This window comes from Lepidochelys kempii, chromosome 6, assembly GCF_965140285.1.
Source record: "Lepidochelys kempii isolate rLepKem1 chromosome 6, rLepKem1.hap1, whole genome shotgun sequence".
NCBI classification, from domain to species: domain Eukaryota; kingdom Metazoa; phylum Chordata; order Testudines; family Cheloniidae; genus Lepidochelys; species Lepidochelys kempii.
In genome coordinates this window covers 71256033-71277338 of record NC_136385.1, presented here as the reverse complement: position 1 = coordinate 71277338, position 21306 = coordinate 71256033, and the positions used below count along the sequence as shown (strand labels likewise).

General features: G+C 42.7%; 1 protein-coding gene across 1 annotated transcript in view; it reads right to left on the bottom strand.

Moving 5' to 3' along the window:
- The window catches only part of SPTBN5 (spectrin beta, non-erythrocytic 5), a 149915-nt gene extending 129606 nt beyond the window's left edge, over window positions 1–20309 (bottom strand). The window contains exons 1-8 of the mRNA XM_073350339.2: window positions 20238–20309; window positions 19947–20060; window positions 17125–17241; window positions 13574–13741; window positions 12724–12840; window positions 9194–9351; window positions 7175–7403; window positions 831–1462 (exon numbers count right to left, since the gene is read on the bottom strand). Of these exons, the coding sequence (XP_073206440.2) occupies window positions 831–1462; window positions 7175–7403; window positions 9194–9351; window positions 12724–12840; window positions 13574–13741; window positions 17125–17241; window positions 19947–20060; window positions 20238–20309 (1607 nt within the window). The remainder of the gene's footprint in view (window positions 1–830; window positions 1463–7174; window positions 7404–9193; window positions 9352–12723; window positions 12841–13573; window positions 13742–17124; window positions 17242–19946; window positions 20061–20237) is intronic.
- Window positions 20310–21306: the final 997 nt, after the last annotated feature.

Here is a 21306-nt window from a genome sequence, read left to right as displayed (position 1 = left end):
ATCCTCTCAATTAATATGGTCCTTGGGAAGATATTTTGATTAATATGTAATCATTAATCTTGTTTAAGGAACTATTGTGCATGGATTCTCATCTCTGATGTCCCATGTCCTTTTTGCCTGAGACAGTAAATAGGTTGGAAAAAAGGGATGGCCCCTTAAATGACTCAGCTTAGATAAAAATTAATTCAAACTGTACCTCAAATCAAAACCAAAACTTCTGTGGAGTTTGGTTAAGCATTTTATTATTTTCACACATGCTTCTGGCGTTGGTTAAGTCTAGAATAGACAACTACTAAAATACCACAGGAAGGTTGTTCCTAGAGTATTTCCATGAAGTCCCAAACCAGGAATTACTGATCATCTTAGAAGTCCTGATCTCACAAGATTTATAGCCCAATCTGGGAACTAGAGAGGCACCTGAAGATTTGTGGCTATCTGAACCTCTCAAACCACACACTAAAAGAGATATGTGATGGGTTGGCTGAAAATATTCCACTGAAACTTTCTTTTGATGGAAGATTGGGTTTTCAACAAAACAAACATTTCACATTAAGTGTCAGCTTTCCTCAAAATGTATTTTTATCAGCCAATTTTTGTTCCCCAGTTTTTGAGGTTCTTTTTTCAACAAAAAGTTAAAATTTTAATGAGAATGAAACACTTTTTCATTTACATTTTTTGTGGAGCATGTGTGTGTGTGTGGGGGGGAGAAATCTGACCACCTCTACTCTTGTGGAATAGAGCTGTTGAACTATTCCCTCCTCTTCCACATCCACTTAGTATCATAACTTGTTTAGTCTCCACGACTGCCCATTTCCACTAGCATGACTCACTTCTTCATGATCTGGATCTTGCGATGGTAGTTCTCTCGGGTTATAAGAGCCGCCATGTCAGCCAGTGCTCTGAAGCGCTGCTCCCTGGGCAGTACATCTGCCACAATAGCCTCAAGCTTCTTAGTGGCATCCTCCATCTTGTCCACACTCTCTGGCTGGAAGTCCTGCTTCTCGAGCACCTTCATCATGTCCTCCAAGTATGACTCACGCAGGGTTGCTTTCTTCAGGAACCTCTGGGCCAACTGTTCCACTCTCTCCAGCCTCTGCATCTCCTGCTGCAGTGCTTCTCCCCGGCTGTGCTCCGCTTTCTCCAAAATGACCCAGTGCTTTTCCACATCTTGCAGTGTCCTGCCTTCAGGGGGCAGATATGGCCATTGATTGTTGGCTCTTTGCTTGGTTCTGATGTGGAAAAAGTGGGCTTCAATCATGCCCCTTTCTTGGTATTTGGGGGGCTTCTCTACTGTACGGAAGGTCTTGAAGTTGGCCATGAGCATCCACATGTCCTGTATGGAATTGGGAAAGTGGCGATCGTCCAACTCTACTACTTTCTGTTTAATCCATTTCAAGAGCTCAGAGATCATCTGTTCATACTGAAACTTCAAGTCATCAATCTCCTTCAGGAAGAACAGAATCTGAAACACGAACATGGAAACACAAGGTATTTAAGCAGCATAATGAAGCAAAGGGGAAGAAAACTACGTGGCATGCTCATAAACTCAGTTTAATCAGGATGCAAATGAGTTGCTGGTGTGTGACCATCAGTACCAGGAAAGCATTATTTAACACAGCAGGCTGCCATGTCCCTCAGGTTATTATATCAGCATGGAGACAGTTATCACATTTGAGACAAGGAGGATTCCTTCCCAGTCTAGGTTCAGTAAGAGCAGAATGATCATCCCCAAAACATGTTAAGCAAAGGGATAAAAAAAAGTGATTTCATGTGCCAATATTAATTTTAGTTTCTTTTAAAAAATAAGTGAATATTGAGGCTCATATAAGCTACAGACAGTCCTAGCTATTTGTGAGAGGTAGGCATTATGCAGGCAAGAACTATGTAAGCTTCCTCCTAGGACTGAAAAATAAGAATTCTGTTTTCAGAATTTGTTTTTGTTCTGCACTGGAACAAAACCAAGACCTTGCAAAACTTTTTTAGGAAAAAAAAAAAAAAGCAGTGAGAGAGAGGGAGTGATAGAGATTTGTGCTCTAGAATAGCCCATAGGTCAGTGGTTAGGGGCCCTCACTTGGGATGTGGGAGACCCAGGTTCAACTCCTACTCTGCCTAATTTGGAGAAGGATCTTGAGCCTGGGTCTCTCCCAGTCTAGGTGAGTGCCTTGGCTATTCGGGGGGGGGAGGGTGTCTTGCTTTCCCCCCATGTGAAATTCCATGCAAGGCCTGAGAAACCTTCATCAAGGAAAATTTCATCAAAACATATACTTTTCCACAAAAAGGTTGCAATGAATCAACATTTTCCGATGAAAACAACATTTTGTTGAAAACTTCCCAGACAGTTCTACTTTCTATCCAAGGTCAGCCTGAAACACCTTGTTCCTGACTAGCAGTACTCTTGCCACTGACTCCTGAACTTGTCTTGAACAGAGACTGAAAAATGTACCACAATAAGCAGTGGTTTTGTGAGGATGGCAAATGTCAACTAGCAACAAAAAACTTCAAATCCAGACTCCAGCGAGAAACTGCTGAATTGGAATTCATTTGCAAATTGGATACTATTAATTTAGGCTTAAATAGAGACTGGGAGTGGCTAAGTCATTATGCAAGGTAGCCTGTTTCCTCTTGTTTTTTCCTACCCCCCCCCCCCAGATGTTCTGGTTTAACTTGGATTTAAACTTGGAGAGTGGTCAGTTTGGATGAGCTATTACCAGCAGGAGAGTGAGTTTGTGTGTGTATGGGGGTGGGGGGGATGTGAGAAAACCTGGATTTGTGCAGGAAATAGCCCAACTTGATTATCATGCACATTGTGTAAAGAGTTGTCACTTTGGATGGGCTATCACCAGCAGGAGAGTGAATTTGTGTGTGGGGGTGGAGGGTGAGAAAACCTGGATTTGTGCTGGAAATGGCCCACCTGATGATCACTTTAGATAAGCTATTACCAGCAGGACAGTGGGGTGGGAGGAGGTATTGTTTCATATTCTCTGTGTATATATAAAGTCTGCTGCAGTTTCCACGGTATGCATCCGATGAAGTGAGCTGTAGCTCACGAAAGCTCATGCTCAAATAAATTGGTTAGTCTCTAAGGTGCCACAAGTACTCCTTTTCTTTCTGAGACCACAATAGTCATTTATTTCACTTGATATGTTGCCTGGATTGGGATTCAGTTTTCCTGAAGTAAAAGATTTTATTCTAATCTGTTGTGAAACAAGAGTGTGAGGCAAAACCCCCTTTCTATTTTATGTATACATTTTATTTCTTTTCTTTGCACCTTATATTACATTTCTTCCTCATCCCACAGCCCTGTGTAACCCCTAAACCTGAAATGTCCCAGAGATACCATGGCTAACATTGCCTGAAACCTGCTGCATGAAAGTTCAAACAATGCAGAATGACATTCTGTGTCTCTGTTGCTCTCTATGGAGACTCAGCACCCATCTGCTTCTCTCTGCAGACACTTAAGTTAATAAGGAAGGTGTTGCAAGTGAATAAAGGTTTATGAGCTACACATTCTAATCTGCTTTTGCCTATCAGAAATTGTACTTGGAAAAGAGTGGCTGTCCCAATGCTTAAAGAGGAGTGAAACAGCACTAACCTTTAGTGCAGGAAAAGCAGCCCGTGGCATCAGGGCTCCCTTCTGTATGTTCTGCCATCGCACCCAGTTCTGGCTGAAGGATCCTAATAAGTGCATGGTCACTGGAGCGGGTGGGGGAAGGGAGATTTACCTCTCTTGATTGATTCCCTCTGCAATCCTGGTCACCCATTTAGCCTCTGCTCTCAGGCTGTCTTGTCACATTGAGGCTTCCCTCCCCAATCCTATTACTGAATTCAGAGCTGCCTATCTGAGGGGACTAAGGACATGAAGATATTGTCATGTGCTTGTGTGTGTGTTTATTTGCGCATGCGTCTGGAGAAGGCAGAGGGGCCTATAAGAGGGAGGAAAGGGAAAAAATGCTGAGGGGAAGAGAAAAATGGGAAATGAAAAGCAGGTAACTGCAAGGAGAAAAATAAACAATGAAAATAGAAAACGCGAACAGGAAAATGCAGAAAAGGAAATCAGTGGAACATTTAAAAAAATGGAGATAGAAATATTCACCCCAAAACCCTTTTCCAGAATATGAAGATGTGTCCTATCTGATCCTTTGAGTTCTTATACAATTCATCTAAGTAGTGCCTATGACGACAGGAACTTTAGGATTGTCTAGATAGATACAAAAAGAAAAGGAGTACTTGTGGCACCTTAGAGACTAACCAATTTATTTGAGCATGAGCTTTCGTGAGCTACAGCTCACTTCATCGGATGCATACCGTGGAAACTGCAGCAGACTTTATATACACACAGAGAATATGAAACAATACCTCCTCCCACCCCACTGTCCTGCTGGTAATAGCTTATCTAAAGTGATCATCAGGTTGGGCCATTTCCAGCACAAATCCAGCTCATGCTCAAATAAATTGGTTAGTCTCTAAGGTGCCACAAGTACTCCTTTTCTTTTTGCGAATACAGACTAACACGGCTGTTACTCTGAAACCTAGATAGATACAGTGGTTGCACTTAAAAAGTTTCCTCACTTCTGATAGAGATTCCCATTTCCAATGATAATCCATTTTACGTATAGGAAACAACTCTCAAGCCGGAAGAAACTCTGCAAGTGTGACCTCTACTCTGTAGATTATAAATGCAGGACTGAGTAATTTTAGGAATATAGTGGCATGAGAGAGGAAATAAACTGGTCTAATGAAGAACCTGAAATATGTCTCCAAGACAGAGTCTTAGGTGTTGTCCAGCCTAATCTTTTTTGCCCAGTCTCCTCACTCATGCCCAATCGCTGCTTAATCAAGCTACAAGTCCTCCTCTCCTCCAGCACCTCTGTTCAGAGTACAGTGCTGTTGTTGTTATCGAGCTTGGGATATCTGGGATAAAGACAGGATCTCTTTGTCTTAATCCCAGATTAACTAACAGTGCAAACCCTCCATTGCGAAAGCTTTTTACCTTGCCACAGCAAGGGAAATCCTGCTTTGGATTTTTGTCCCTATGAGAAATTTTAAAAATGTATTAGTTTAATTTTTTTAATAAAGAACTGAAACCGTTTTGTTTTTTTGAAAATACTAAACCTTATTTGTATGAGTCTTCATTTATTTATTTATTTTGGTTTTATGGGTTTTTTCCCCTCCTTTTTTCCTCACTTTTTCACTTTTGTCCCCTCATCACTGGAATAGAGGGAAAAGGGGAGAGAAAAGGGGAAAAAAACAAACTAAACTGAAAACCAATTTTTTTCAGGTTTTAGTTTTTCATGGATAAACTGAAAATTTTCTACTGAAACATAATTTCATAGATATTTTTACAGATTTATTTTTGTTTAGGAAAAAAGGCTATTTCCTATCAGAAAGTTTTGACAGAAGTTTTTTTTGAGCAGCACTAATTTCTGCATCACTGTTTTGCTGCAGAGATGAAATGAGTTCTCCATGTGCCTGACTACTTACTAAGCACCTTAGTTATCAAATACAAAATATGACCGAATAAAGAAGCTAATTTCCATATGGCGAAATCCCTTTAGAAAGACCAGGTTCTAGCACCGGAGTGTGTCTAAACCATTGCCAAATCAGAATTGTCTACTCACACCAGTTGTACCATTTACAAGTGACTGACTGTGCAAGGCAAATCATGTGCAAATCATGGAGCAGGTCCTCAAAGAATCAATCCTGAAGCACTTGCATGAGAGGAAAGTGATCAGGAACAGCCAGCATGGATTCACCAAGGGAAGGTCATGCCTGACTAATCTAATCGCCTTTTATGATGAGATTACTGGTTCTGTGGATGAAGGGAAAGCAGTGGATGTATTGTTTCTTGACTTTAGCAAAGCTTTTGACACGGTCTCCCACAGTATTCTTGTCAGCAAGTTAAGGAAGTATGGGCTGGATGAATGCACTACAAGGTGGGTAGAAAGCTGGCTAGATTGTCGGGCTCAACGGGTAGTGATCAATGGCTCCATATCTAGTTGGCAGCCGGTATCAAGTGGAGTACCCCAAGGGTCGGTCCTGGGGCCAGTTTTGTTCAATATCTTCATAAATGATCTGGAGGATGGTGTGGATTGCACTCTCAGCAAATTTGCGGATGATACTAAACTGGGAGGAGTGGTAGATACGCTGGAGGGGAGGGATAGGATACAGAAGGACCTAGACAAATTGGAGGATTGGGCCAAAAGAAATCTGATGAGGTTCAATAAGGATAAGTGCAGGGTCCTGCACTTAGGACGGAAGAACCCAATGCACAGCTACAGACTAGGGACCGAATGGCTAGGCAGCAGTTCTGCGGAAAAGGACCTAGGGGTGACAGTGGACGAGAAGCTGGATATGAGTCAGCAGTGTGCCCTTGTTGCCAAGAAGGCCAATGGCATTTTGGGATGTATAAGTAGGGGCATAGCGAGCAGATCGAGGGACGTGATCGTTCCCCTCTATTCGACATTGGTGAGGCCTCATCTGGAGTACTGTGTCCAGTTTTGGGCCCCACACTTCAAGAAGGATGTGGATAAATTGGAAAGAGTCCAGCAAAGGGCAACAAAAATGATTAGGGGACTGGAACACATGAGTTATGAGGAGAGGCTGAGGGAACTGGGATTGTTTAGCCTGCAGAAGAGAAGAATGAGGGGGGATTTGATAGCTGCTTTCAACTACCTGAAAGGGGGTTCCAAAGAGGATGGCTCTAGACTGTTCTCAATGGTAGCAGATGACAGAACGAGGAGTAATGGTCTCAAGTTGCAGTGGGGGAGGTTTAGATTGGATATTCGGAAAAACTTTTTCACTAAGAGGGTGGTGAAACACTGGAATGCGTTACCTAGGGAGGTGGTAGAATCTCCTTCCTTAGAGGTTTTTAAGGTCAGGCTTGACAAAGCCCTAGCTGGGATGATTTAACTGGGAATTGGTCCTGCTTTGAGCAGGGGGTTGGACTAGATGACCTTCTGGGGTCCCTTCTAACCCTGATATTCTATGATTCTATTCTAAGGCCCTGCAGAATCAAGTCTCTGGCATGGTCGCACAAATGGCTTGAGTTAACAGGACTGTGCAGTTAATCTGAATTAAAGCTTTTTCCCCAAACTGGTTTAACTTTATGCTACTGGGGTGGGGGCTCAGTAGAGATAGAAGTAGGAGGCAATTGTAAAAGTGGCAATGCACTGACCTTAGCAAGCCTTTTCTGGACAGTCTGGCCCTGCTTCAGCCTGGAAAAGTAATGGTAATAGAGCGACACATAGGTCATGATGGATCTCTCATCGGGATGAGGCACTGCCACATCCTCAGCATCCAGAAGTTTAGTGATTCCCAGGTGCTTCTTTGCCACGCTGAAGGCATTGTTCAGGTTCTTGATTGGCTGCTCATGCCTCAGTGAGCTGTAGTGGATGAGATCAGGCCTGGATGAGGAGAGGAACATATGAAGGACACAAGAGAGGAGGGTTAGATTTAGAAACTAAAAAAATAGAAATGAGTTACTATCAAGAAGGGTTACACCTCCCACACACAGCTACACGACATGCTGTATGTACACATATATACTGCAATGTAGTATCTGGTGCATATCGTTGCTCTCTTTGTTATGGGCTGTACAGTAACAGCTGTTAACATAGATTTTCCTTTGGCTTTAGAGGTCACATGCTGTGCTTTTGGTGCAGCAGGATCTGTTTTTTACCCAGCTGTCACCATGAAGTTCCATGTGGCCATGGTGTATGTCATAATGACCACTGTAAAGTCCTGGCTTCGTTTAAATACACACAGATTTATATACAAAGGTTGCAACTGAGCAAATTTCTGACACTGAACAAGGAACTTTAGTAGAATGAGGAACACAGAACAATAATCCCTTAAGCATTGACAGGTTTCAAAGTAGCAGCCGTGTTAGTCTTTATCCGCAAAAAGAAAAGGAGGACTTGTGGCACCTTAGAGACTAACCAATTTATTTGAGCATAAGCTTTCGTGAGCTACAGCTTACTTCATTGTAGCTCACAAAAGCTTATGCTCAAATAAATTTGTTAGTCTCTAAGGTGCCACAAGTCCTCCTTTTCTTTTTAAAGCATTGAGTAGCTCTCTGCTTTCCTGTAGAGCTTTGGCATAGACCCTTCACTAGCCCTCCCTTGCCTGACAGACAAAGGAAAATTCCCACTCCAGAACTCAGCTCAGCTCACCACAAAACTCCCCATTCCTCCTGCCTCTTGTCGTCCCTGGTTGGTGAAACAAAGACTCACTAGGTAGGAAATTCCAAAGTGGGAATGTTGTCCCCGGCTGGGGAGTTATGGGTTTCTAAGTCTTCCTGCCAACAGATGGAGCAGCACTGGTATCTGATGGGAGAAGAACTGTCCAAGGTGGCAGTCCCCTCTCTCCCTTCTTTCTTCTGTCCCCTGCTGCTTCCTCCTCCCCTCAAGAGGGGCAGAGAGGGAAAGAGGGAGAGCCTGCTGCCTCCAGCTCCCAGCTACAGCTCTCACGGAACTGAAAGGTTTAAATGCTGGCGAAGACCACAGAAAACCTCATTTTCAATAACATTTCAGAAAGTGCAATTGAAACCAGGAGGAAGGTGAAGATCAAAGAAAGCAAATTCTCTAGTATTTTTCTTCATGTAAATGTTTTGCACAGGAGCCAAGTTTTGAGACACAGGTACTCATTCCTATCAATGGCCAGCCAGGATCAGTGAGAAGCACAATTATCCTGCATGGCACAACTAGCAAAATCACACTCTTGAAGACACTCGGAGGAAACTTTGCACCTGCAGGGGACACATACACTGGCTGAGATGATGATGTGCTTCTAAGGCTTAGGAATGACTAGGAATTAATTACAGCAGTGGAACAAAACATGCTCTTGATCTGCCATCAGTCCTTTTATATCACTGTTTGATAGTGACATATTTAATGCTTTTCTAGCATTTCCTACTCGTTTTCTGAGCAAATTAAAGAGAGACAAGTTTAAATGCAGAGTATATGCTAGCAAATTCATTTTTGTTTCCAGGAAGAGAAAGAGTCAAACTCCATGAACCTGATTCTTCCATTCTTATTCAGGCAAAACACCCACTTAAAGAAATGGTAGTTCTGAATGCGAAGACAAAACCATTTTCTCATCCATCAAAGAGAATTCAGACCCTGGAAGTCACTATGATAGAGCCAGACACAGTGGCATCAGCTATTCTTGAAGCCTCCCACCATCACCTATTTACCTGTGAACATGAATGAGGGCATTGAAAGCCAGGCCATCAGACCAGCTTTTGGAGAAGTCCTTCACACTCACATTGGAGTAACTAGCAGTCTTATGCTGACACCAGATCAGCAGGGCTTCATTGGCAGACAGTACATCAGCACGGACTCCAAATTCCTCCTGGGAAGAGAGCAAGGTAGGAAATTTCAGGATGGCAGTAACTTCCTCCTCATAACAACAGCGGTCACTCCACAGCTAAAGCTGCAACTCAGCTTCTTTTATAAAATTGATTTTGTCCCCCTCTGAAATCCACAAAAATTCATATCAGCCTTAAAATTGGTAGGCTAGGTCAAATGCTTTTACCAAGTTGGAGGTGAACAAGGGGTCCCTAAATTATGCACCCTAAAAATAGGTGGTCAGAGTTCAGAAAGTCTTCTTTGTCCACTTTGTAACAAGCTAATGGAAAACAAGAGAGACATAAAGCTTAGTTTATTTGTCTCTTTAGCCATGATCTGGTGCCCTGCACCAAAATTTAGGTCTTTAAAGTTTAATATTAAAGGTTATTGGATTTTGATTTGGTAATGTCTCTAAGGAATCTCAGCTCTGGTGAGTTTATCTTATGCAACAAGTGACTCCTGGAGACTTTGAAAAAGTCTCTAACACTTTTCCTTGGAGAGAGAGAGAGAGAGATCAAAGTGTAGCCCAACCACTAGGGGAAAAATGTTTCTCCCAAAATGTGCTTCATAAGGCTTGTAGAGGGGAGTGAGGTGTGTGTGGGATCCAATAAATCTCCAGCTTCAGGGGCCACAGGGATGTGGGGTGAGCAAGTCTCTAGATGGGGGAGTGGAAGGGGCAGAGGCTATGGGGGATATGAGAACTTGGAGGAGAAAGGTCTCCAGGTAGGGTTCTGAGGGCTGCCAGGAGAAGAGTGGTGCAGGTGGGAAGAAGGGATGAGTTCAGAAACAGCGCCTGGGTACTAACACTTCCCTGACTCCTCCACCCTATGGACTTCCAGTATTTCATTAGAGGGGAGTCCCACTGCTGGAAAACAGTGAAGGCAAGTTGGGTAGGGAAGCCCCCAAAGGAATCAGTGTTTTGTCCCAGCTTAGTCATTTGCCATCCACAAGCTACTCCTAAGCATCCCCTAAATCAGCAGGGTTCTGGTGGGGGAACAGGGGCTCTGGAGGCATGAGCGGACTGCCAGGAGAGGAAGGGTCAAGGTGGGGGCAGCTTCGTTAATCTGCAAGTTAAGGCTTCAGAGCATTTGTATGAAAAGAGCAACAGTTTGGTGACAAATCCTCACATGGAATAAAGGAGACGTGTTCTATAGAATTTTTAGTTAATTCTGCTTTCTCTTAAGCAAGGTGACTGTCATGAACTGGTATGTTCTCCTGTCCCCACTCTGTCATTGAAGGTACTTTAAGAATCTTTGGGGTAATAAATGTATAAGAGACAGTATGCGGGCTGAAATGAGTGAAGCCATATCTTTAGCTAACTTGACAGTGCAACTTACCCAAGAAGGAGGCAGACCTGCATTCTAGACCCAATATCTACTTCACCCTGGAAATTGGTTTTTTACTTGATGTTAGTGCCAGTCTCTCTAAGGAAGTATAAGAGGAACTCAAGTTGTGTGTGTGAGCAGAAGAGAATATGGAATGCTAAGGAAGCTCTCAATCTCTCTAGAATTACAGCTGAAGGGGGTTTCCCCATAAACTCACTCTGAGTTGCAATTTTCCTTCACTTTTCCTTTGATATTACGATGAATAAGTTGATGTGTATGTGCACCATTGGCATCTATTGGATGAATTCAGAATTGCTGAATAGTTCATAAGTAGGGAGGGTCAAAGTTTGTAAAATAAAATGTTTTAAATTAAAAATAGCTTCTTGATTTATACCAAAAATTTCATTAAAATGTTTATAATAATTTGAAATGGTCCACATTTTAAATTAAACAATCTGAAACAAAAATGCTGTTCTGAATCAGTTCAAAACAATAAAAAAAGTTTCAATTTGAATCAAAGCAAAACATTTCCAGTTTTCATTTGGTTTCCCTAGGATAAAAGGGAAGGGAAGAAAGGAGAGAAAGGGAGAAAAACAAAACCAAATTTTTGTTTTGATTCTATTCAATTCAAATTGAAATGATTTTTCTTTTTAAAATTCTGCAAAATGAAAATTCTGCAAAAAAATTAAAATGAAACAAACATTTTCTCTTTGGTTCTAATTTTTCTACGGTAAATAATTCCTTTTTTTTTTATACCAGTCCTAGTCATAAGTTTCATGTTGCTATCAGTGAATGGAAATTCTGATTTAGCTTAAGTATGAATCTGAGTCTCCCTGTTCATTCCCTTCTTTTATCGTCTCTTGGGAGAACAAGACTGCCTGCAGTGCTGTCAACCTGCTCATAACACTTGCAGCTCTGCATTAAGTTAATAATTATAAATAGATCTCAGGCTTCAGGGCTTCAGCCACCTGCAGGGCTTAGGAAGGAATTTTTTTCTTCAGTGCACAACTGGTCAGATCTATTCTGAGTTCTTTTTCACCTTCTGCAATAAGCTTTTTAAGAACTATTTGGACAAACATCTGTCAGTAATGGTCTAGGTTTACTTGGTCCTGCCTCAGGTGACTTCTTGAGGTCCTTCCAGTCCTATATTTTATGATTCTTTGATCCTTCTTCTGAATAGAATTGCTTTGACTGGAAAAAGGACACTAGATAGTGTGGACCCATGCTCTAAGATGGTACAGAGAATCCTCTTTCTGGTGTGCCTTGCTCACATGCTCAGGGTACAACGGATCACTAGAGTTGGGATCAGGAAGGAATTTTCTCCCAGGAGGTCAGACTAGATGAGCTAATAGTCCCTTACGGACTTAAAATCTATAAAAATGAGTAGTAGGGGGCCTGTGGTTTTGAATTTAAAGGCATTGGGCAGATGATGCATGTCCTGAGGGGGTCTGTGTGCACTTAGCCAGTGATGTCAACAGTGAAGCTCCTTTATCTGCTGTCAGCCAGTCAGTAGAGGGCAGTGTTAAACACACACACTAGCTGAACACTATAGCCATGTGGATATGATTCCTTGTACTGGCTGAGAGAGTGTCACTGCTCCTCCAGCTGCCTCAGCCAAGCTCTGTGCTTTTAGCGGTGATGGACAATGAGTTTGAATCTAACATCACATGAATGCAGTCAGCAGATGACCAGTATGTCAGTGGCCTTAGATACATTAAACTTTTCTGCACATCAGAAAAGAACTAGCAAAACTGGAAATAAGTAAATTTTTCACAGTGAGAGTAATTAGTCATTGGACCAGCAAAGCAAGGGATGCGGTACTTTCTCCATCGCTTGCCGTTTTTAAATCTAGATTGGATTTTTTTTTTAAAGAACACCCTAATTCAGCCACACATTATTGGCCTAGATGCAAGAATCACTGGGTGAAATTTTATGGTTTGTGTGATCTAAGTGGTCAGAACAGATTATCGTAATGGTCCCTTCCGGCCTTAATCTCTATGAAATCTATGAAACACCTATTGACAATCAGAAGAAAAAAGACCTTGTTTTACCTTATCAAGTGTGATGGAAGAAATCTGGAACCGGAGGATAACGATCCAGATTAATCCCAGGATTAGGGTTCGGTCCCCATCTACAATATTCTCAGGCCCAATCACCTTTACTTGCACCTGCTAATAGACAAGCAATTCCCTTCAGCATGAAACAATCTGAGTCTACCGCTCTGGAGGGGGCATTTGTGTAATAAATGATGTGTGGAGAAATATGTTCCCTCTTGGCTGTTATTCAAACAGCAAGCAAAACTATACAATAGAAGAATAGGGTCATATCCCTTTAAATAGTTTGTGAGCCCTTTACTGGATCTGTCTTCTGTGTTTCAGAAGCCACCCAGAACCCTGCCAGAGCAGCAGAGTATATATGTAGCTAGGCCTTCTATGTTGAATATATAGTTAGTCAACATGGTTATTTGGATTCCACTGTGCCTGTGTGTTACATTATCTTTGTTTTGTAATAAACAAAAGGCACAAGAATGATTTGGGGGATGTCCCTTTTACTAGAAACAAGACAAAACATTGATATCAGAAAGTTCCATGGTAGATAATTTCTCAAGCTGCCAGAGACTTAAGAGCAAACTAATGAAGGTACAGGGACAGCAGCAGAACCACCCTCTTCTCTCCCTTGAGGAGGAAACTCTTAGTGAGAGAAGGTTAATATGAAACCAGGTAAAGTTTGTGCATCTGAAGTAAAGAGGGGAAAAGGGACAAAGTAAAAAATCTCCCATCTTCATGGAACACCTCGTTACGTACTATAGGGAAAAAAACAAACAAGCAATCAAGCAAAACCCATTTAATTTTGAAGTTAGCTTGTAAATTGTTCAGACTAGTGTCAGCTTCCACTTCTCACCTTGGATTTGAGGAACGTGATGGCTTTGCTATTGTTCTCCAGAAAATGTACCCTCATCTTGCCCCAGTTTGGTCTAGGCAGTGATTCTCCAGAGAGCAGCTCCAGGAGTTGCAGAAGGTAAATGCCATCCTTCAGGTCCGTGTAGACGTCTTGTATCACAATGTTCACCTGCAAAGACAAAATGCAACACATGGAAACTTAGTTCCCGTGACTCTTGCACTTGGCTGACAGATTTTGATTTTTTTAACACAGAGCGAAGAACATTTAGGTGCTGAAGTCACAAGATCTGCTCTGTGAGATCTAGTTTCCCCTCTGTTTGTGTGGAGACCTGCTACAAGGTTCACAGGAATTACACACTGAATGAGGGCAGGCTGGCAGGGCTGTACAGTAAGGTTTAGTACTTTCTATGCTGTTCAACAACTTCAGTACTTTGTGCTTCTGCTACTGGATTATCATCTCTTCTGTTCAGCCAAGAGCATGATGAGCAGCTCTCCTTTATTCAGCCAATGGCCAGCTTCACTTCCAGAGTTTCTTCCACATAGTGTCAAGCAAGACCTGCAGCCTCTTCCTGGGTTTCACCTGAAGACCACTTGGTTTGCTTTACCCATTCAGTCATGGGCTTCTATGCATCAGAAATGGATTACTGAGAGAATGCCTGTTTGGGAGCTTCTCTGGGTGGAGGTGACATATTACCTTCCTATTCATATAATTAAGTTTCGGCCCAGCGTGGTCTTGCCATCTCCTCAGCCCTTCCACTCCCTCCATTTCTGTTTGCTTTCTGAATTCCTGCTTATATAACCCCCTGCCTTCAGCTGTTTTGTAGGCCTATAAAATACATGGAGCCAAGAGGTACTTTCCCTACAAAGGGGATATTTTTGTGTTGACTTTAAAGAGGCACATTCACACTCAGGCTAAAAGACACGCTTTTTTCAGAATTTTTATTGCCATATTTGCAAATAATCAAATCTATCTGTGACTTAATCCCTTACAGTTCACTTTGTATCTAACCTTGCAAGTGAAGTGAGTCACAATGTCAAAGTGACAGGTTTCAGAGTAACAGCCGTGTTAGTCTGTATTCGCAAAAAGAAAAGGAGTACTTGTGGCACCTTAGAGACTAACCAATTTATTTGAGCATAAGCTTTCGTGAGCTACAGCTCACTTCATTGGATGCATCGTGGTGACATCATAATCATTTTTGTGGCAACAGACTAATATTCTGAGCACAGGACTATCACTTTGCTGCGGGATCAAGAATGGGCTCAGTCATGATGGGAAATGGTTTATTAAAATACAGCTAGCTAAAAGGGAGCAGTAAAAGGGACTTGGCTAATACCAGCCTCCTATAGATAGCTCCTGAGTTTTAAAGACTCAGCAGCTTTTACACTCTATCTCTTGGCTGAATTCCAATTCAGGGTTATAACGGAACACTAGTTCCGGCCTTAACTAAAGCTTCACAGTCAGAACCTCCACGTCCCAGCCAGAGTCTTATGTTGTAACTTGCTCAATCATGCGTGTGTTCAGATCCACTCACAACAAGCATATTACCCTGCTGCCAAGGAGGTGACCTAATGATTCAGCAATATGGGATGTGGGGTGTGTACTGTATCCTAATTATAGCATGGCTGAGGAATATCTTTTGCCCTCCATGTCATTAACCCTTAGAGTGGGTCATTATTAGACCACACCACACCTTCCAGGGTAATTTACTACAATTTTGAACTACTAATTTCACAAGACAAACAAGACCATACTTTTAAGATGAAGAAATAGCTTTTTGAATTAGGAGTAGAGTTACGCGTGAGGAAAATAGGACCAAATAACAAGTTTAAAGATCAAACCCTGCCCTATCATCTGTGGGTTCCGCAGGCCCTCTTGTGGCAGAATCAGCAAGAATGGAAAGTACAGGAGCAGCTCAGAGCAATTTTAAGTAGGTATTTTATGTAGGACAAGTAGTTGACAACGTTCTCTTGACTGCTTACCTCCAGGCCCTCAGAGAGCACCCTGTTTCATTCTCCTAGTTATTTCTTTTTCTATCTTCCGTCTCTACCTGTTTAACTGTTGTGTTATATTAAATAGCTCTAAAGTACTGACAGTGATGTCTGACTGTTTTAAGAAGGGAAAAGCCTCTCGCTTGTGTTTTGTGCCAGTTTTATTCATGAAGACAAAATCTTTTTAAAATTACAGTTTGTAATGAACCTTTCTGTATAGATCTGTGCTTTGAACCATCGTGCAGTAATAATAAAATTGTGCGTATATATATGTTCCATTTTTCCATACAAATTGGAATACAGCTACCAAACCCATGCTTTTGAATACACTGACAGCGGGACCACATTACAATTTGAGAAGAACGAACAGAAGTGGGCTCAGTTTGCAAAGCAGTGTTTTTGTCCTACCATTTAATACGCTCACCAGGGACGGCAGGGAATCCAGGCATATGACAGTGTCTGAAATGTAGCTTGCGATCTAAGCTCAGCTCCTTCATCTCATGGGGCCAGAAACTGAAAGTACATTCCTGAGAAGACATGGATAAGCTCCCTACGCAACTTTGTACCTTCTATGGCTTGAAAGTTCTCTCCCTCTCTCCACTTTTTTGATGTGCAAGCAGCTTAAGTTAAAGATTGAAGTCAGCTCTTGAACTCTGAGGTATCTTTGACTTCACTGAAATAATACATATGACTAGATGGTGCTTTGATATCTCCTTGATTTCCACTCTTGTTTGGGTAACAGAACCAGGTTGTGTTTCATAGTTCTCACATACTAAGTAATATTTAATCAACCCCTTTGCTCTGCCCTAAAGCCACCAAAGCTTAAAGATGTCTGTCTTTGATGGGTCATCACTGCCCATCTCGCAGACAATAGTGCTCACATTAGTCTAACTCACAGTGGAACCTAAACTGCTCCAATGGTAGCAAGAACAGACCATAGTTTGGAACAACCTCCACTCCACTGTGGGTTACAGTATGCACAGTTGAATGGGAGGCAGCAAGCACTGGCCGTTAAGGTCACAGTCTGGTCAATTTCCCCCAAAGATTTGGAAGCCTTGCAGAGAGCCACAATTTAGTGAATGTCACAGATGATCAATTCCTATCTTTCTTTCACTTTAAATGAGTTCATATTAAGACTGCATAGTCATAGTCACTGAGGCTGCATGAGCCATTGTAGCCCCAGATCAATGGGATTAGATCATACAGATTTTTTCATGGGGGATGCAATTCCTCCCTGGGGCTAATAACTAGGCAGCTCAGGACCTCACACATAGAAGATAATCGAAATAGGAAAATTCACACAAAGGTCAAGAGATTAAAGGAAGACAACTCATGCCACAAGACAGAACCCTGATTTCAGGGGAGACCAGGAACCGAGACCTTGAAGAAAATCAGAAGGATTGTTTTGTAGGTATGGTGAAAAATACTTGATTGGGTCACCCTCCTTGACAGGAGTCTCTTTTGCTTATATTATACATTCAGTAACAGTAAATGCAGAAAGGCTGAGCAGAAGGTGAAATTGGGAATGAAAAAAATAAGTCCAAAGGAGGAGGAACTACCTACATTGTTCTTGTAGAAGACATTGTTTATCCAGTTGGTGAAGGTTTTCTTCTGTGTGGACATACGCTGCTCTTGCAGCTTCTGGATGTGACCTTGTACATATTCTCTATCCATGGTAGCCTAAGAAGACAAACATCAACTTGAGGGATTCACTTCCTCTTCCTCCTACTTTGCTCTCTGCTCTCCCTTCACCGTTAAGCTCTGCTTTCTTGAACACAGCCCCTCCTACACTACACAAACTACACAAGCACATACACAACCCAGAGAATTTATACCAAGCTGCCCAATCATCTATCACATCATCCTTTTTCATTCTCTCTCTAAGTCACTTGACCCCCATCAGGGGTATCATGGTCTGCAAGCCAGCAGCACCTTCCTAGAGTGTCCTGAAAACAGACGACGGAGTACTGAGCCTCAGTCTCTCCAGGCAGTAGTGGGATCTGCCAACCCAGCCTTTGATGTGTTGGTTGAGAACCTGTTCCAGTGTTATGATTCAGTTCTCAGTCACCTGCTTTCAGAACATTCTGGGGTAGTGCTGCTGCCTTTCAGACCATGGTCTATTTGGTGGGGCAGATGACTATCTGGAGAGGGAATGAAAAATATGTGGGCCCCTCCTTTTGATGAGTCCTTCATTGTCAGTACACCCATCATTTCCAGTGGAGTCCCCTGACTGTGCCACCTATATGAGGATGAGAGATGTTTTACAAAAAAACAAATAATATAACAGCTGCAAGTTTGAGAACCTTTAGTGACCAGAAATTCACTTGCTTAGACTTCTAACTGTATTATCTTTAGAATTTAGTATATGAAGAAATTAAGATTAATTACCTGGAAGAACAGCCTAGCTGTGAAACTAGGAGGAATCTTGGTGTCATGCAGTCAGAAGAGGAAATTACAAAGAGGCAGCTGGCATTGGATCGCTGAAAAGAGAGAAGGGACTGGAACATACCAGACTGACGAACCGCAGGGGAAATGGATGCAAGGGTTGTGCTTTAGAACTTTTAGGTTTCCCTCTGTCTGGGCCTGGCTCTGGGCTGCAGTTACCTACAAAGGGTGGAACACTGGCAGCGTTGTAAACCCACAAGTCAGCTGGCAAGTGTTGGAAAATGGCACCTGGGAGGGTTAGAACAATGCTGGGATGCAAGCAGCAGTAGCCCATGGAAAGTTGCCTACACGTTATTCTTCCTTGGCTCTAACAAATGAGAATAAGACTAGAAGCAGTTTTAGGACACATGCTATCCCTGGGATGGGGGAGGAAGGGGTTAAAAGCACAGGGTTGCTCCTGCCACCCAGGAGTAAGGTCCTATTATTCTGTCACCATCTGTTGTCTGCTTTACCACAACGTTGACTACAGTGAAATCTGAACTATCAAAATAAAAAAAAAAAGGAGAATAAATCCATGAAATTTTCATGCAAGTTACACAGAGTTGGAATTTTGCAAATTTTAAAATTAAAAAGAAAATCGCAACTTCTTCCCTTCTTTTGACCAGCTCTAGCACTGAACATCTTGTCTGTCTGGACAATGGATAACCAAAGAAGGGTCTTTCAATGAATGCTACCGTCCCAGGGGCTGATATTAACTGAACGTTCCCAGAGAGGCTGACATCTCTCACCCTCCACTCTCCGCACCTGGCCAGTCTTTAATCCCAACACTTGATGATTATCACCAAGCCTCCCATTGTCTCAGCTGTCCCAGACATAACTTTGCTGACTTAGAATGCAGGGTGGGTAGGGTGAGCATATTTCCCAAAGGGAAAATGGGACACTGTGCGGGGCTGGCCCGAGCCGCTCACTGAAGCCCCCGTCCCTGCATGGGGCTGGCCTGAGCCCTGCCCCTCCTCCCCACACTGGACTGGTGTTGCTGCTCACCCAAGCACTGCCTGCTCCTCACACAAGCCCTGCCTCGCCCCCGCGTGTTTCTCCGCACCCCCACTTTTTTGACAAAAAGTGGACATTTGTCCTGTTTGCTCTTGCCAACTGATCAGGTTGGCAAGAGAAACTGGACAAATGTCCACATTTGCCAAAAAAGTCGTGACAGCCAGGACAAGGCTTAGAAAAGGGACTGTACTGGCCAAAACAGGATGTAGGGTCACTCTAAAGGTGGGAGAATGGAGAAACAGATGCACGCAGGAATTTGACCCCATTTCAAGGCCCAGAAAGGGTTGATCTTGCAGTAGGAGAGGGGTTCTCAAGTTCAGTAAAATTTCAGATGTCTCCTGAACACCTCTTTATTCCTGGCCTTCCCCTGTAACTTAGTCCATATGGAATAGTTCCACCTCAATTTCCTATTATATGTTTCATACAGTATATTTCTCCCCACCTCCTTCAACTTTTGAAACCTCTACCAGTTAAAAGTGATCTCCCTGAATTATATTAAAGCTCTTTCATCATTTTCAAACCTTTTTTGAGATCACCTTTGAAGGCTCTTCTTTTCTAAGGGTCAGACTGAGATATTCTCACTCCTATCATATAGTGCCTTAAAGAGAGTTCACATACGATGAAAAATACTTTTTTGCTAATGTTGCTGCCACACTCTCCATCTCACTGACTACTGAACAAGTGTTCACGATTGTTAAGACGGACAGAACCATGAAAGGAGTTGGTTTTCTGGTGAAGTTGCGCACACTGATCAGGTTTGTATTGTAACACACCCTCTTTCTCACACACAAGTAAACCTTCTCATTAAGAGATATTCTAGGCTGAGCTCTGTCTGCATCGTTCTAGAAGAATGGGGCCACTAACAATAGAACGTGACTTCAGTCACACGTCTTCATTTATTCCACACAGAGAAAGAAAACCAAGGAATATTAACAATCAGGACTTACCCAGGTTTGTAAAGATTCCCCTTTCAAGTTCAGAAGTCCGTCTTTCTGGAGATTGACTTTCAACTCCAACTCTGCTGTTCCTGCATTCTGTTCCTCCTGGGCACTCAGAGTGACCTTTGGATGCCATAATAAAGGGAAGGTATTTTATAATCCACAGGCAAACCCTTCATCTGACTGTGGAGGAAACAACCCGTTAGTGCAGAGGGGTGGGGGGCAAAGGTTATCACAAATTCCTTTGGTGTGATTGTTATGCTTACAGAAAGGTAAGAGGCAGTTCCAACGCTGACATACTGTACGAAGATGTGCCTTGGGACGCAATGCCAACAACACAGGTGTTCTGATAAAGAAAGCACCGCCCTCCATACTTCGGTAGCTCTGATGAACGTGGGCTCTGCCGAAGCCTGTTATCTCTGAAATCTCAGCCGGAATTTGAAATTGTAAGTTCAGTAAGGAGTGCAGAGGTTCTAACTGTTCAAGAGTCATTTAAGTGGGTGGAATCAAATGTGAAGGCAGAGTCATGCATGCTGAAATTAGCAAGGCATTGATGCAACGAAGTTCACATTACTGCATATCTACCGGTCATCAGCAAGGCACTGCAGTGGGGAGCCCACACTGCTGGAAGGCCAGCTGCTGGTGGCAAAGCTCTGCTGTAAAGAAGCTCTCATTGCTAGACTTCCAGTTGACAGAGCCAGGTGAGCTAATGTCAGTAAGCTTACAGCCCTGGAGTGCCTTGCAAGTGACAGGGCTGCAGTGTCACAAAGCACACTGGTCCTAGATGTTAACTGGGCTGAAGTCGGACACACACAGCTGAAAAGTGAGCAGGGATTTGAAGTTAGTACTTGTATGCAAGGACTAGGCTGCTAAAGGACAGGAATGGAATACCGATCCTTCCCTGGTAGGTTTGAGATGTCTTCTCATGCTGAGGAAATCACTAGACATGTCCTTCCTATTAGCATAAGAACATAAGAATGAACATACTAGGTCAAACTAATATAAGAAGAGCCATACTGGGTGATCTAGCCTGGTATCCTGTCTCTGACTGTGGCTTTGTGAGATGCTTCAAAGGGTATGAACAGAACAGGTGACTTTTGCATGATCCATCCCTAGTCATCCAGTCCCAGCTTCAGGCAATCGGAAGTTTAGGGACACCCAGCTTGTGGGTTGCATCTCTGACTAACTTGGCTAATAGCCATTGAGGGACTTATCCTCTACGAACTTACTAATTCTTTTTTGAACCCCGCTATACTTTTGGCCTTCATGGCATCCCATGGCAATGAGTTCCAACCGTTGACTGTGTGTTGTGTGAAGTACTTCCTTTTGTTTGTTTTAAACCTTCTGCCTGTTCATTTCATTGGGTGAC